Below are 16,397 nucleotides of genomic sequence, written 5' to 3'. Positions count from 1 at the left end.
CGTGTTATTGAGGTTATTTACTCGCACATACGAAGGGGGGGGTATAGTCGAAAATACGAGCCGAGCACAGGAAAGACGCAACCATAGACTGCAAAAAGCCAGAAAACGAAAGAGGAGAGAGAGGTATCCCAGACAGGCGGCCGAGGCGCCTTGCTTACTGACCCGAGAGACAACTTGAGTGAATGCAGGAAGCGACAGGAAAGACGAAATAAAAATAACAAAGGGAAAGAAGGGAAAATAGCAAAAATACAGCAAGCAACTATGGCCATCCTTGTCGAGGGTGGCTGGCCTGGTATTTCGTGCGTTCTCCACCAGGAGGGAACCGCTTTACGTTCGGCTTCCCAATATCGCCTTCCCTGCGCTCGAGCAATTTCATATATAAGACCGCCAGGATGGCTCGCCGTTTCTCATAAAGATTGCTATGAACTCTTATTTTCTTTTTCCTTTATCTAGACCTCAACCCTTCCCTTCTTTTCTTCCGCACAGCCTAGACTTGTCTTGACTCTTTTTGTTGTTGGCCAAGAGTACGAGAGAGAGAGAGAGAGCGTGTGCATTTGTTTGCAGTCTTTCGTTGCTTCCCTTTGCGTCTTCACTCCAGTCTGTCATTTGTGCCATTTTCAATCGATTTCCAGCAACGAGCTCGACCTTCACTGCACACACATCTTGCAGGACCAGAAGCACATGTCGACGCGCTGAGAGCTCTCCACAAACAACCATGGCTGACAGGCTGGCATTTCTCCTCTTTGGAGACCAGTCCCTCGACACCTACGACTTTCTCTCGGGCTTCTACCGCGAGGGCCATCATGGCATTCTTGCCACTGCCTTCCTCAACCAAGCCGGCGAGGCTCTCTGGCGGGAAATCGAGGGTCTCGGCCGGCTCGAGCGTGCCAAGCTGCCGCTGTTCAGGACACTGCAGCAGCTGAATGAGCGATACCATGCCCAAGACCTGAAGCACCCGGCCGTGGACGGCGCCCTTCTGTGCATTACACAGCTGGTGCACTACATTGAGTATGTCCTGCCACGTTCATGATTTTCGTCTACATGCGATTTTCGACTAACAAACCAGCCACGCCGAGAAACATTGGGAAGATGTCACCCGGCACGAGCACACCTACCTGGTCGGCCTGTGCTCCGGCCTTTTTGCGGCGGCCGCCATCGCCTCTACGCCATCACTCTCTGCCCTGGTCCCCGTCGCCGTGCAGGCCGTCCTGATGTCGTTCCGCACAGGCTTGTACGTCGCTACCCTCGCAGACCGGCTCTGCCCGCCCTCGGAGAAGTCCGAGAGCTGGACGTACGTCTTCCCGAACCATCAAGAAGAAGACGTTCGCCGTGTTCTCTCCGAGTTTTGCCGTTCGAACGTGAGTACACCGGTGCCTCCTCGTCTGGATGTGGAATACACGATTGTGAAAAATGCCATTGTACTAAGCTCTTCCAGTCCATCCCCCCGGCAGCCACTGGCTACATCAGCGCCGTTTCCTCCGGCAACGTGGCCGTGTCAGGGCCACCGACGACGCTGAAGGCACTGACTGCCTCCGGACAGCTGGGCCGCTCGGCGCCCATCCCCGTGCACGGGCCGTATCACGCGTCACATCTTCACGTGGACGCAGACGCCCGGAAGATCCTCCGTCTGGACGACGCCAGCGTGGCGGACGCGCTTTTCAAGACGAAGCCGCGGTCCGCCGTCATGTCGTGTGCGACGGGCACATGGCTCCGCGAAACAACCACAGAGGCGCTGTTCGAGTCCGTCGTGTACGAGATCCTGAACGAGCCGCTGCGGTTCCACCGTGTCCTGGATGGATGTCTCGACCTGGCCCGCGACTATCCCCGCGGCGACTGCGTCGTGATTCCCTTCGGCCCCACGCAGAGCGCGAAGACGCTCGCCAGCCTGCTGCGCGCCAAGACGGAGCTCACGGTGACGCTCCGGCCGTCGCCCGAGTTTTCATCCAGTGCCAACGGCATCACGGCCCAGCCGTCCCAGATCGGCAACCACGGCTCCTCCGGCCGAGGCAAGCTGGCCATTGTGGGCATGGCCGGCCGCTTCCCCGACGCCGCCAGTCACGAGAAGCTCTGGGAGCTGCTGGCCAAGGGCCTCGACGTGCACCGCGTCGTGCCCGCCGACCGCTTCCCCGCGGCCACGCATGTGGACCCCACCGGCAAAGCCATCAACACGAGCCACACGCCGTACGGCTGCTGGATCGAGAACCCGGGCTTCTTCGACCCGCGCTTCTTCAACATGTCGCCCCGCGAGGCTCTGCAGACGGACCCCATGCAGCGCATGGCCATCGCCACGGCGTTTGAAGCGCTGGAAATGTCGGGCTACGTGCCCAACCGCACGCCCTCCACGCGCCTCGACCGCATCGGCACTTTTTACGGCCAGACGTCGGACGACTGGCGCGAAATCAACGCGGCGCAGGAGGTCGACACGTACTTTATCACGGGCGGCGTGCGGGCCTTCGGGCCGGGCCGCATCAACTACCACTTCGGGTTCAGCGGCCCCAGTCTCAACATTGACACGGCGTGCTCGTCCAGTGCCGCCGCGATGAATGTGGCGTGCACGGCGCTGTGGTCGCGCGACTGCGACACGGCCATTGTCGGCGGCCTGTCTTGCATGACCAACTCGGACATTTTTGCCGGGCTGAGCCGGGGCCAGTTCCTGTCCAAGAAGGGCCCCTGCGCCACCTTTGACGACGGCGCCGACGGCTACTGCCGCGGCGACGGCTGCGCGTCGGTCATTGTCAAGCGCCTCGAGGACGCCGAGGCCGACGGCGACAACATCCTGGCCGTCATCCTGGGCACGGCGACCAACCACTCGGCCGACGCCATTTCCATCACGCACCCGCACGGCCCCACGCAGTCGATTCTGTCGTCGGCGATCCTCGACGAGGCCGGCGTCGACCCGCTCGACGTGGACTACGTCGAGATGCACGGCACGGGCACGCAGGCCGGCGACGGCACCGAGATGCTGTCGGTCACCAACGTCTTCGCCCCGGCCCACCGCAAGCGACCGGCCGACCGGCCGCTCTACCTGGGCGCCGTCAAGGCCAACGTGGGCCACGGCGAGGCGGCCTCGGGCGTGACGGCGCTGGTCAAGGTCCTGCTGATGCTGCAGAAGAACCAGATTCCGCCGCACGTCGGCATCAAGCAGGAAATCAACAAGGGCTTCCCCAAGGACCTGTCCGAGCGCAACGTCAACATTGCCTTCCACATGACGCCCTTCCGCCGCACCGACGGCAAGCCGCGCCGCGTCTTCATCAACAACTTCAGCGCCGCCGGGGGCAACACGGGCCTGCTGCTCGAAGACGCGCCGCGCCGCCCACCCGCGACGGCCGACCCGCGCAGCATGCACGTCATCACCGTGACGGGCAAGTCCAAGTCGGCCATGATCCACAACGCAGAGCGTCTTGTCGCCTGGATCGATGCGCACCCGGACACGCCGGTGGCCGACGTCGCCTACACCACGACGGCGCGCCGCATCCAGCACTACTGGCGCATGAACGTGACGGCGGCCGACCTGCCCGAGGCCAAGCAGGCGCTCCAGGCGCGGCTGCAGGGCAGCTTCGTGCCCGTGCTGCCCGAGCCGCCCAAGGTGGCCTTCATGTTCACCGGCCAGGGCTCGCACTACGCCGGCCTCGGCCAGGAGCTGTATGCGCACGCCGCCGTGTTCCGCGACAGCATCGACGAGTTCGACCAGATTGCCAAGATCCACGGCTTCCCCTCGTTCTTGCCGCTCATCGACGGCAGCGCGTCGGACGTCACGACGCTGAGCCCCGTTGTGGTGCAGCTGGGCCTGGCGTGCTTCGAAATGGCCCTGGCGCGTCTCTGGATCTCGTGGGGCATCCAGCCCGCGGCCGTTCTGGGCCACAGCCTCGGCGAGTACGCCGCGCTCAACGTGGCCGGCGTGCTCTCGGCCAGCGACACCATCTACCTGGTCGGCGCGCGCGCGCGCCTGCTCGTGGAGAAGTGCACGGCCGGCACGCATACGATGCTGGCGGTGCAGGGCTCTCTGTCGACGGTGATGGACGCGCTCGGCGAGGCGCGTGCCGCTGCGGTGAACGTGGCGTGCATCAACGGCCCCCGCGAGACGGTGCTGAGCGGCGACGCGGCCGAGATGGCCGAGTGCGCGCAGCACCTGGGCGCGACGGGCGGGTTCAAGTGCACGCAGCTCAAGGTGCCCTTTGCCTTCCACTCGGCGCAGGTCGACCCGATCCTGGACGAGTTTGAGACGCTGGCGCGCGCCGTCGCCTTCCAGCGGCCCACGGTGCCCATCGTGTCGCCGCTGCTCGGCCGCCTGATCGCGGCGGGCGACCGCGACGGCGTGGCGCCGGTGGACGCAGCCTACCTTCGCAACCATGCCCGCGAGGCCGTCAACTTCCTGGGCGGCCTCGTGTCGGCGCAGCAGTCTGGCGCTATTGACGAGAAGACTGTGTGGCTGGAGGTCGGCCCGCACCCGGTGTGCGCCAACATGGTCAAGGCGGCGTTTGGCGCGACGACGATTGCGGTGCCGACGCTGCGCCGCAACGAGGCAACGTACAAGACGCTGAGCGCGAGCCTGTGCACGCTGCACTCGGCGGGCCTCAACGTCGACTGGAACGAGATGCACGGCGACTTCCGCGCGTCGACGCGCCTGCTGGACCTGCCCTCGTACGCCTTTGACAACAAGAACTACTGGCTGCAGTACGAGGGCGACTGGTCGCTCATCAAGAACCGCTTTGCGACGATGCTGCCGGGGGCGTCCGCCGCGGCAGTCGAGCCGCCCAAGCCCACGCTGTCCACGTCCAGCGTGCACAAGGTGGTGCGCGAAGAGGTCGACGGCAGCACGGTGACGCTCGAGACGGAGTCGGACATGTGCCGCGCCGACATGCGCCTGGCGCTCGAGGGCCACCTGGTCAACAACACGCCGCTGTGCCCGTCGACGCTCTACGCGGACATGGCCATGACGATTGGCGACTACATGTACCGGCTGGCCAAGCCGGAGCGCGATGCCAGCGACCGCGTGCCGACCAACATTGCCGATATGGAGGTGAGCAAGACGCTCATCTTTGACGACAGCACCGGCAGCCACATTCTGCGCGTGTCGGCGACGGCGCACGTCGACCAGGGCTATGCGACGCTCCGCTTCCACACGGGCGAGGGCGCCAAGACGACGGAGCACGCCACGTGCAAGGTGCTCTACGGCGACGCGGCGCAGTGGTCCAACGAGTTTGAGCGGGTCAACTACCTGATCCGCGGGCGCATCGACGCGCTCCAGCGCGCCGAGGAGGCGGGCACGGCCAGCAAGATTGGCCGCGGCATCGCCTACAAGCTGTTCACGGCGCTCGTCGACTACGCGCCGCGCTACCGCGGCATGGACGAGGTGATCCTGGACAGCGCCACGTGCGAGGCCACGGCCGCGGTGCGCTTCCAGACGTCCGAGGCGGACGGCCGCTACTTTTTCAACCCGTTCTGGATCGACAGCATGTGCCACATCTCGGGCTTCATTGTCAATGCCACCGACGCCGTGGACTCGCGCGAGCAGGTCTACATCTCGCACGGCTGGGGCTCGCTGCGCTTCGTGGAGACGCCCGACGCGGCCAAGACGTACCGCAGCTACATCCGCATGCAGCCCGTCAAGGGCACGACCATGTTCTCGGGCGACGCCTACGTCTTTGACGGCGACCGCATCATTGGCGTCTGCGGCGATGTGCGCTTTGCGGCGATCCCGCGCAAGGTGCTCAACCTGGTGCTGCCGCCGCGGGGTGTTGCTGGTGCTGCTGGTGCTGCTGCTCCCGGTGCACCGGCTCGCAAGGCCCTGGCTGCGGCACCTGCTGCTGCTGCCGCTGCCGCAGCCGCTGTCCCGGCCAAGGCCAAGAACACCAAGGTGGTCACGCACGCCAACATTGGCAAGGTCAACCAGAAGCTCACGTCGGTCGTCACCAAGGTGTTTGACATCCTGGCCAAGGAGATTGGCGTGTCCCACGACGAGCTGGTCGACAACGTGGCCTTTGGCGACCTGGGCGTCGACTCGCTCATGTCTCTGACCGTCAGCGGCCGCATCCGCGAGGAGCTGGACGTCGACCTGCACTCCAACGCCTTTGTGGACTACCCGACCATTGGCGCCTTCAAGACGTACCTGGCGCAGTTTGAGACGGCCCGCACGGACGCCGCCACGCCCGGCGCCTCCTCGCTCGAGGACTCGGGCATTTCGAGCTCCGACTCCGAGACGGACGGCATGAAGTCGGACTCGGAGGTCACGACGCCCATGGAGGAGAGCGAGAGCGGCTCCGTCAAGGACGCCGGCGAGTGCGCGGCGGCACCCACCACCGCCGGCACAGCAGGTGGCGACGTCGCGGCGCTGCAAAAGGCCGTGCGCGAGACCATTGCCGAGGAGATGCAGGTCGACGTCGACGAGATCATTGCCGCGCCGGACCTGGCCAACTTGGGCATGGACTCGCTGATGAGCCTCCAGATCCTGGGCACGCTGCGCGAGAAGACGGGGCTGAACATCCCCTCGGACCTGTTTGTGTCGAACCCGTCGCTCAAGTCCATTGAGCGCTCCCTGGGCATCGAGGCGCCGCCACCACGGGCGGCCAAGGTGGTGGCGGCGCGTGCTCCGCGCCCTGTCGCGCCCGCGCCTGTCCCTTTTGCCGCCGGCCAAGAGGTCCGCCTGGAGCCGGCCGATCCCATTGCGAAGCTGCCGCGGCCCGCCACGATTGTCGACCACTACCCGCACCGCAAAGCCACGTCCGTCCTGCTCCAGGGCAGCCACCGCACGGCGACGCACAACATGTTCATGATCCCCGACGGCAGCGGCAGCGCCACGTCCTACACGGAGATCTCGGACATTGGCGCCGACTGGGCCGTCTGGGGCCTCTTCTCGCCGTTTTTGAAGACGCCCGAGGAGTACAAGTGCGGCGTCTACGGCGTGGCGACCAAGTTCATCACGGAGATGAAGCGCCGCCAGCCCGTCGGGCCCTACAACCTGGCCGGCTGGTCGGCCGGCGGCATCATTGCCTTTGAGATGGTCAACCAGCTGATCAAGGCGGGCGAGGCCGTCGACAACCTGGTCCTCATCGACTCGCCGTCGCCCGACACCATTGAGCCGCTGCCCAAGGGCCTGCACGCGTGGTTCGCGTCCATCGGCCTGCTGGGCGACGGCGACCCGAGCTCGGTCCCCGCGTGGCTGCTCCCGCACTTTGCCGCGACCGTCACGGCGCTGTCCAACTACACGGCCGAGCCGCTCCCCGCGGCCCACTGCCCCAAGGTCACCGTCATCTGGTGCGAGGACGGCGTGTGCCACCTGCCGACGGACCCGCGCCCGCAGCCGTACCCCTCGGGCCACGCCCTGTTCCTGCTGGAGAACCGCACGGACTTTGGCCCCAACCTCTGGGATGCCTACCTGGATCCGCGCAAGATGCTCATCCGCCACATGCCGGGCCACCACTTTTCCATTATCCACGGCGACCAAGTAAGTGTAGTGTCCTTGTCCTGTTCCCTAGTGGTCTTGACCCCCCGTCACTAACCAGCCACCTCAGGCAAAGCAGCTGGGTGCAATTATGCGCGAGGGCCTTGGTGTGTAAGAATGGGCATACGTTGCGAGACTTGGAGAGAAAGCATGGTATTTCTTATGTTCAGTTCTTGATTTCTGATTGTTTTGCTGTTTTGCTGTTTTGCTGTTTTGCTGTTTTACTGTTTTACTGTTTTATTGTGTTTTCGTTTTTCTTTTCTTTTTCCTACTGGTACATTCGTGGAGGAACTGTTTGCTCTTTCATCTGGATTTGGAGTTTCGCTTGTTCATTGATTTCCTCCCGTTTTGATCTTCACTTCCGCATACAGACTTGTATTTCGTTTCGTCTTCTGCTTTTCTTTTGTATTTGCATTTGGCTCGTCAAGCCGTCGCCTCTGACAGCACCTTTTTTACATCTTTTCTTTTTAATATTTCGTTTTGTCTACGTTTCACGTCTTCGTTTCCATCATTCAACTTTTTGTTTTTCTAGTAGAGCTCAAAGATTGATACACAGAATGCAGAAACATGAATAAAAAGCTTTAAAATAATGCTACTGAGAGGAGACAAGTAAGGCTGTAGACCTGGGTCGCGGTTGTTGCAAACCGGACATGGATTCGTCTCTTTTCTTTCTGTATTTTATTTATTTATTATTTTTACAAAAAGAGGCTGCAAGCACATACATCCTACACTGTCATCTGCGGTATATCCTTTTTGTCCGCGTTTCTACGTGACGAAAGCAGAAACGTACAACCTACGATGGAGTGACGACGTGTTATGGACCGAAACAATGAAAATAGTAGATTTGACGGACATTCTCGTTTACACATTTCTCTCTCGCGCAAGGACAGCAGAAAAGAAGAAACAACGGAAGTCCGTGCTTCATCAACTTTATCGTCTGCGAGAATCCGCTGCATGTGCATATTCTGGATACAGCAGCTCCTACTGTAGGCTGCAGTGTCCAGAGTGAATGCAGCTCGAGCAGGAGTGCAAGTCGGAGGGCGGAAACAAAAAAAAAAAAAAAAAAAAAAAAAAAAAAAAAAAAAAAAAAAAAAAAAAACCGAAAACCTCACGTATTCTCATCATTGACCAATTACAGAATTACAGTATACTGAGACCACTCCTCGATTTGTAAGTTTCGTCTATGGTTTTGTCACGGTTTTCAACGCCCAGCTTGCCAGCCTTTACGATTTCGCCGACTCGCTGCCGAGACGGTCAACCACTTTAACCAGACAATCGAGTCTTCGTCGCTTTTACTTAATACTAGTTTCAAACTCGCCCACCCACTGTCCTCGTCTCACCTTTATTTTCTTCCATTTGTTCAGTAGCCGCTGTCCAGTTTCTTTCTCAGCCCATGGTTGGGAGACGGCTGTATCGGGAGATTTCGCTAGGAAATATAAAGTGGACAAAAATAAGAGGACGCGTCAAGTGGCGCCTTTTAGTTGTAACTCTTTTATTCATCTAAAAAAAAGCAATTCCCAGAAAGCTCCCAAGTTTGGATGCCCTTATTTGGAAGAATCGAGCCCTCGCATGCCATAACTTTGTCATCGTGGTGTAATTATAGCGGGACTGGTCATCACCGCACGCCACCCCCCTCGCCCCTTTTAATCGTCTCCAATTGTCAACGTTGCCCTCGTCGATGCTCGACAGTGTGAGGCCGCCCCTGTCTACCGGCGTCATCTGCGGCCTCCCGAGGGCACCAGCATTGAAAATCTGGGGAAAGTCCGACACTGTCTGCTTGCACATTTTGGCCAACGGCAGCAGAGCACTATCGACTATCAATGGAAACGGAAATGAACATTGAAATAGAAGATGTACTTGACTGTCCAAGAACTGCTGCCCTGTCTCTCGCGTGGCCGCCTGCCCACTTGCCACTCTCCCCGTCCCGCCCTCCCGAACAGCCTGGGATGTGCCTCTCCTCAAAAACATCATGGCGTCTTGTATATGCATAATGTCGGAGCATACGCGTCCCATGTACAATCTTTGTTTCCCGTCCCTGCTCACAAGCCATCTTGCACGACTCGACGGAACTGTTATATATCCCCCATAGACCAGGCTATCGTCGTGCCATGTGACTGGTCGTAAGTCGAGTACAGGTTGTGCGCAGGTTATTTATTGCCAGACAAAACATACTGCCGCAGCATGACCCAGTTTGCCTATTTTGCTCATTTCGGTAAGGATTTGCATCCATATTTCTACCGACCCAAGCTGTTTTACTTTTCTGTCCACTTTCTCGGCTTTTGCGTTCACTTTGTTTGTACAGCGCAGCAGAAAAGAAACATGTGCTTGAGAGGATGGATATTGGTGACGTTCAGTGTCGTGTTAAACCAGACGGCTGAGAAATGGACAGACTATGCTCCAAATAGAAGAACAAAGGCTGCCAAATCTTGGCTTGGCTATCCAGGCTCGGTTGGACTAGTTCATAGCATACTTGTAGCATTACTGTGTATGATGGCAGCTATGTCATTCGTCAATCATGTATTTGGTGTCGAATACTCACCTTATCCTTGGTGTCCTCACATGGACTGTGACTACTACGGAAGCCTCCGAAACCGACTACGACACTCGGAGGAAAGTAGGCGGGTGAGCTGACCAGAGGCAAATAGCCCAAGCACCGTACCATGGTTACACAGGGGAGATCTGCAGTGCCTTACCAGGCGGTCGTCATACGGCAACACATCATATTCTCTCCACAGTGTTATGTGCTCATGAACCTCTTTTTCAAGATGGAACAAAGTCTTGATAATGAACGCCACGAGAAATGCAACGATAATTGTGTAAGCCAAAGCCTGCGGCCACGCATGCAAAGCAGACTCCTACCAAGGAAGCACACGTACACATACAAGCAGTGGATTGCTAAACGAAATGCGCTGGCTTACGACGATTTCCACGTTTGGCGGAAAGCGTGTCACGACGCAAAGTACGAGCAGCAGCATGGGGGGGATCCCTGCAGGCCACTCCAAGGTTCTTTGAAACTGTGAAAGAAAAGAAAAGAAAAGAAAAAACACAAATACAGCACTGTCCAAAAGCAGCACACAAGTAAGCACAAACACGCCTCGCGCATGCATCGATAACTGCAAAACTCCTGTGATCCCTGCTGTCGTAGGCGGCGAAATGACCATTGCCCTCGGGATCAGCCATGACGAGCCGTTTCGGATGTCGGATGTGAGTTGTGTGCAAAGAGGCCATGACGAAACAGAATCCGCGTAGGCTACCTACGATGTCTACACCGCCTTCACACCCTTCTCTGCGTTCTTGTGAAGATACGACAGAACGACCCCGACGACACAATCGACGTGGCTGGCTGCGACCGCAATCGAGTCCAAACAGGTCCCGACATGCTGGTGGCCTCCCTTCCCTCCTGTCTTGCGTCCAAATTCTGCGCCCCTCTGTCTCTTTGCTGCTCCCTCCGACCAAGAAAATTATGTGCCACGTTTCTCGACCATGAAATGCATCCATCCACAGGCCTCCTTTCCACGTCGTTTCTTGCTGTTATCGTCCATGTGTGGCAACGACTGATAGAAGCTCGTATGTACGCCTTCCGGCCCTTTAACCTTCCGGCCCCAAGGCTCTACCTTGCGCCCACGACAGCTGTGGCCATCAAACACCGAGCCTCATAGCCGTCCCCAGTACCAGGCACACCAGCTTTGAATTCGTCGTGGACGTTTTACCCAGATGGTCTTTACCCTGCAGTCCGCTCGTTTCCCCCACTTTCAACATCCATATATCCCCTGTCCGTGCTATCGTGTGCTTCGTCGCTGGCCGGCTGGCCCTCCTCTCGCTCGTTTTATCTCTCTCTCCCTTTAAAAGTTCATTCCTTCCCTTCTGGCCCCCCTGTCCATATCCACGCAACAAGCGGCGAATGACTAAATTGACAAATGAAAAAGCTTATTCCGAGTCGCATCTTATCGTGTAATATTGGCACTGTTCCCATTACCACGCTGCCATTCGCATTCTTTCCTTCGCTCTTCGTTCTCATGTCCGCCGTATCCAAACATCGCCAGCCCCGGCTGCGGGCGTCGTGCGATGGCTGCTTCCTCGCCAAGGTCAAGTGCTCCAAGGCACGGCCGATCTGCTCGCGCTGTCTTGCCTGCGGCATCGAGTGCCGCTACTCGCCGTCGAGCCGGGCCGGCAAACCCAAGGCGGACCACTCCAACAACCACAGCAGCAACAGCAGCAATATCAGGAATCCCAACAGCAGTAATCACCACCACCACACCGCGCCGATCCCGCACGACATGTTGGCCGTCGCTGCCGGCTTCTCACCATCCTACCGACTCAATACGGGCTGGCAGCCAGCGGCCGGGATGGAAGTCGCCGCAGGACATGGCATCGCGCGTCATCCTTCCATCTCGTCCGAGCTGGCCTTGCTCGCCATGGACGAGAATGCGTCTGCTCCTGCCATGGCCGCAGCAGCGGGCGGGGCGGTGCCGTGGTCGACGCCGCCGACAGACTTCCAGTTCTCACAGTTTTCTGGCTCGCCCATCAGCGGCGTGCCGATGCACGCGGCCGTCCATGCCGACATGGCCGTGGCCCCGTCCGCGGCGGCCAGTGGCATGTCGTGGATGGACGCGGCCGTGATGGACGTGTTTCGGGGCCCACCCCAACCATTCTCACAGCATGTACAGCATGTACAAAATGTACAAAATGTACAGCATGCACGACCACAGCCGCCGCCGCCATCGCACTCTCACCGGCAACAGCAGGTGCCTACACCGGGCAGCATCGCCTCGTCGTCGGCCAACACCTACTTTCCGAGCCCGTCCACGACGCCCAGCCTACGCCAGAGTCCGGCGGCCGGCCACAAGTCTGCGTCTCTCCCTGGCAGCAGCAGCGGCAGCGGCAGCAGTGGAATCGGTGGCGTCGGCTACCTCGGCAATTCGCCCGTGTCTGCCGTATCTGCCCTGTCTGCCGTCTCCCCCCCCTGTGTCTGCTTTACGGCCTGCCTGTACGCCCTCCAGGCCTTGCACAACGCCTCGACGCCCACGGCACCGCCCTTTGACGTCGTCTTGGCGCTCAACCGCAACGCCGTCGAGGGCTGTGCCGCCCTGCTGGCCTGTGCCCACTGCATGCGCCGGTCCGGCACGCACACGGCCGCCATGCTGCTGGCGACGCTGCTGGGGAAGATTACGTCGTTTTACAAGACGGCGTCGCCGTCGCACTTTCGGCCAAATTCAACAACAGAAGCAACAGCAGCAGCCGCCGCCGCCGCCGCTGCCGCTACAGGCATGGGCGACAGACATCAAAACAATCAAAATCACAGCGCTGACGCCGTCGCTTCTTTCGCCGCGGGCGCCGAGGACGATACCACAGCGTCGTCGGTGTCTGCACTGCCTATCCACGCCGACCGCTCTTCGCCCACGAGCAGCACCGCCGGTATTCCGTTTCCTGCCACCGGTCATGGTCATGGGCATGGTCTTGGCCTTGGCCTCGGCGTCAGTCTAGGAGCGTACCAGCTTCAGGGCCAAGACGGTCGCTGGCTGGAGCTGGAGATCCTCAACCGCGAGCTCAAGAAGCTCGAAGAAGTCTACACGCGGTTCCACGAGGTGTGCGGCGACCTGCTCTTTGAAGACGTGGCTGTGTCCAAGGCCATGATCGGTTACCTGGGCCAAAACCTGGGTGCGGCCCTGGAGCTGGTGAACCACCGCAAAGACAGCCTGCCGTTTGCGTAGACGGGGAACAGGCAATAGTAATATCCCACACTCACTTTGGCGCTGTTCTCTACGTTTTTTTCTTGTTCTTTTCTTTTACTCGATTCCAAGACCTAATTCTTCTCTTATTTACGGGACATTGTCTCAGTTTGGAATTTCTTCCATTTGTTTTGTTTCATTTGGTCATACATTTATCATCACAGCATACGGCTCGGCGTTGAGTCTGCTTACCTGGTACGAAGTACCTTTCTTCATTATACGACCAGCAAATTCTAATGATTTCCTACTGTAGAGCCACGTCTTACCTTACTCTCCTCATGGATAGTGATGTGCACTTCCACGAGTCCGTCGCCTCGGAATGTAGTTTCCTTCTCTCGCGTCCTGTCAAGCAGCACTTGCGCCTTTGTCTGCGTGTCCTACAAGCGGTGACGATATGGTAGATACGTAAGCTAACAGGCCAGCTTCAGACACAAGTGCTGCACCAAAATTCGTGGGAACACAGACCTGCTGCTGCTCAACACAACCGGGTGGAGATGTCCGGAAACGTGCTGTTCGTTGGAATCACAGACATAAGTTGTCGTGGTTGCAGATAAACCGTTGCAGAGGATGCGGCTACACCAAGGTAGAATGGTGCAATGAAAATGAAGTACAAAAATGAAAATAAATAGCCCGATTCCTTTACAGCCTGGCCTCTCCCCATCGTACCCACTTGCCGTTCACAACATATAGCAGAAGCATGTCAGGGAGGGTCGCCAGGATATACAGGGCCGGACCTGAGCTCTGCGCTGCCCACCACTGCGTCCCCACGAGAACCTAAGTGTTCAAGTGCACGCTTGGAGGTGCCGTGCTGGGGACTGCTTTTGGCATGTCCAGATATATGTGCTTGACGTGAGCCCGGGCGCCTTTCTTGCGAATAAAGTAGATAGCTCATATCGAGCCGCTGGGACCGTGCGCCTTTGTTGCATTTATGACATGCCACGGCTGCGAGAGGAATAGACGCGAACAGCCAGAACAAAGCAATGATCCAGGTTACCGGAAAAAGTCGACTTCATTGTCTCCCCCACAGTATGTAGTTTTGGCTTTATTTTGGTATCTGCGCACTGATCAGTCCGCACCCATCGATGCGCTGCGACATTGTGCTTTAATTTGTATCCAATATGTCGCACCGTCTCTGTACAGATAGTGAGGACAGGTCGGGCAATGCAGGTGTCGGGCTGCCGTTGCAGTCCTTGGGTCAAGGGAAAACGGGATGCTGGAAATGCTATCGAGAACGTGCCCTCTGTCCACGGAAGCAAGACGGATGCACGCCATAATAGCCAAACAAATACGAGGTCTTTCAATTTGCCATGAACGGATGGACGGATGGGCGGATGGAAGTGGCAAGTAAAAGTGTACTTATGTGATGGACTTGGTTTGCTCTGCACACCTGATAAATGTACTCCGGACAGCACTCATGTGAGACGCGGCAAACACAAAGTAATTTATTCCTCTTTCGAATTCCCATTTTGATCTACGGAATCACTACCTACTTTCAGACATACCGTTTCCCACCGTTTCCCACCTTTTCCCAGACCTCTGTCCATGTGCTCGTTTACCTGCAGGCATGCCGTGTGCTTGTTCCGGCCTACACAGCAGAACCACCCGACAGCTTAATGACTTGGCCTACATTGATTGGGCAGATTAGTTTTGAGCAATACGTCCAGCGGCTGGGGCGTACCAAGAAGAAACCAAGATACAAAGCAGACAGAAACAGGCAACGTACCGTTGATCCACTCGCCCTCCGGGCTGACCAGAAGCGCCACAGCCTTGCCAATGTCGGCCGGCGTGCCCACGCGCTTCAGCGGGCAGGCCTTGGTGATGCCCGCATCGATAATGTCCTGCGACATGCCCTTGTAGCCGCCCGGCACGTAGTGCCACGAGTTCTCGTCGTACATGTCCGTCTTGACGCCGCCGGGGGCAATCGCGTTGACGGTGACGCCCTTCTCGCCGCAGTCGACCGAAAAGGCGCGCGTGAAGCCCTCGACGGCGGCCTTGGACCCGGCGTACAGCGCGTGGTTCGGGATGCCCGTCAGCGACGCCGCCACCGACGACGTCAGGATGATGCTGCCGCCGGGGCGGCAGTGCTTGAGCCCCTGCTGCGCCACAAAGAACTGGCCGCGGCAGTTGAGGTTGAACACCTTGTCAAAGAGCTCCTGGGTCACGTCCAGCTCCGACGACCACACCTCCATACCCGAGTTGGACACGACAATGTCGATGCCGCCAAAGTGCGCCACGGCGCGGTCAAACAGCGCCACGACCTCGGCCGGCTTGCTAATGTCCGCCTTCAGCGCCACGGCCTCGGCGCCGAGCGACTGCAGCTCCGCGACGACCTCCTCGGCGGCCGCGCTGCTGCTGCCGTAGTTGACGACAACGCTGGCGCCGCGGCGGCCGAGCTCGATGGCAATGCCCCGGCCAATGCCGCGGCCGGCGCCGGTAATCACGGCCACCTTGCCGACAAAGGGGCGGGCGGCGTCGGCAACAGTGTGAGTCATGTTGATGCTTTGTGGTGGGTGTGGTGTGCGAGTGGGGGCAGTCCGGCAGATGCGGGGTGTAGGGAATGCTGGGCAGATGGGTTTTCTGGATTGGAATGGTGGACGTCGTCGTTGGGTTGCTGGACAACAAAAGGTGCATCTGCCCTATTGCACACCCAGCACACCGCGTCTCTTATACGTAGCAACGATTGGCAAACCGAATCTGAGAACGAGCACTTCCCCAACAGCGGCCTCGACGCTTGAAGTCCGAAAGGAACATCCGTCCTGGAGGCCGACACATAGTTGGGGAAGTTGGCAAGTTGGCAGGGGGGCAGCGAAGCTTCGACAGCCCAGCTATTGACAAGGAAGGCTGATAGGCTAATACAGAAGCCGACAGCAAATTTCGGCATACAGGGGCCTATTGTGGACAGCGAGATGCCTGTCTAGCATTCAACTAAGAGGGAACACCCGACACTGAAGCGTCTGCATTTGGCACTCCGGTACAGCAGACATGAGTACCGTAGTGGCGTAAAAGGCTCAAGTTGGCCTCGATAGAATATTCTGTTCGCTTTGAATAAACGACTGCCTGGACAGAGGTCCGAACCGCAGCTGCCTCTGTCGCCGCAACAGTCTGTATAGGCCAGTTCTCTTGCCTCTCAAAGGAAATGGGCATGCTACATCTCTTCTCTTCGTTCATCTGCCCCGCCGTTTTTGGACAACAAATAGCAAAGACTGTCCTGAAGGACAGTCGCAGGG

At 58.7% G+C, this 16,397-nt stretch overlaps 3 protein-coding genes across 3 annotated transcripts; 2 read left to right on the top strand and 1 right to left on the bottom strand.

Moving 5' to 3' along the window:
- Positions 1–715: 715 nt before the first annotated feature.
- Positions 716–7,556, top strand: SPBR_06313 (uncharacterized protein; the record flags this gene model as incomplete). Its single annotated transcript, XM_040764570.1, has 4 exons — positions 716–1,008; positions 1,067–1,358; positions 1,436–7,444; positions 7,503–7,556. The coding sequence occupies 4 exons, from the start codon at positions 716–718 to the stop codon at positions 7,554–7,556; spliced, it is 6,648 nt and encodes a 2,215-aa protein (XP_040617521.1).
- A 3,901-nt stretch (positions 7,557–11,457) lies between these two features.
- SPBR_07032 (transcription factor) lies at positions 11,458–13,152 on the top strand (the record flags this gene model as incomplete). Its single annotated transcript, XM_040765287.1, has 1 exon — positions 11,458–13,152. One exon carries the CDS (start codon positions 11,458–11,460, stop codon positions 13,150–13,152), a length of 1,695 nt encoding a protein of 564 aa, XP_040617520.1.
- Positions 13,153–14,755: 1,603 nt separating this feature from the next.
- SPBR_07670 (3-oxoacyl-[acyl-carrier protein] reductase) lies at positions 14,756–15,662 on the bottom strand (the record flags this gene model as incomplete). Its single annotated transcript, XM_040765924.1, has 2 exons — positions 14,756–14,793; positions 14,894–15,662. The coding sequence occupies 2 exons, from the start codon at positions 15,660–15,662 to the stop codon at positions 14,756–14,758; spliced, it is 807 nt and encodes a 268-aa protein (XP_040617519.1).
- Positions 15,663–16,397: the final 735 nt, after the last annotated feature.

The sequence above is a fragment of the Sporothrix brasiliensis genome (genome assembly GCF_000820605.1).
Source record: "Sporothrix brasiliensis 5110 chromosome Unknown Cont20, whole genome shotgun sequence".
Lineage (NCBI taxonomy): Eukaryota > Fungi > Ascomycota > Sordariomycetes > Ophiostomatales > Ophiostomataceae > Sporothrix > Sporothrix brasiliensis.
Note: the sequence above shows the minus strand (reverse complement) of the source record. Positions and strands in the feature narration are given on the sequence as shown.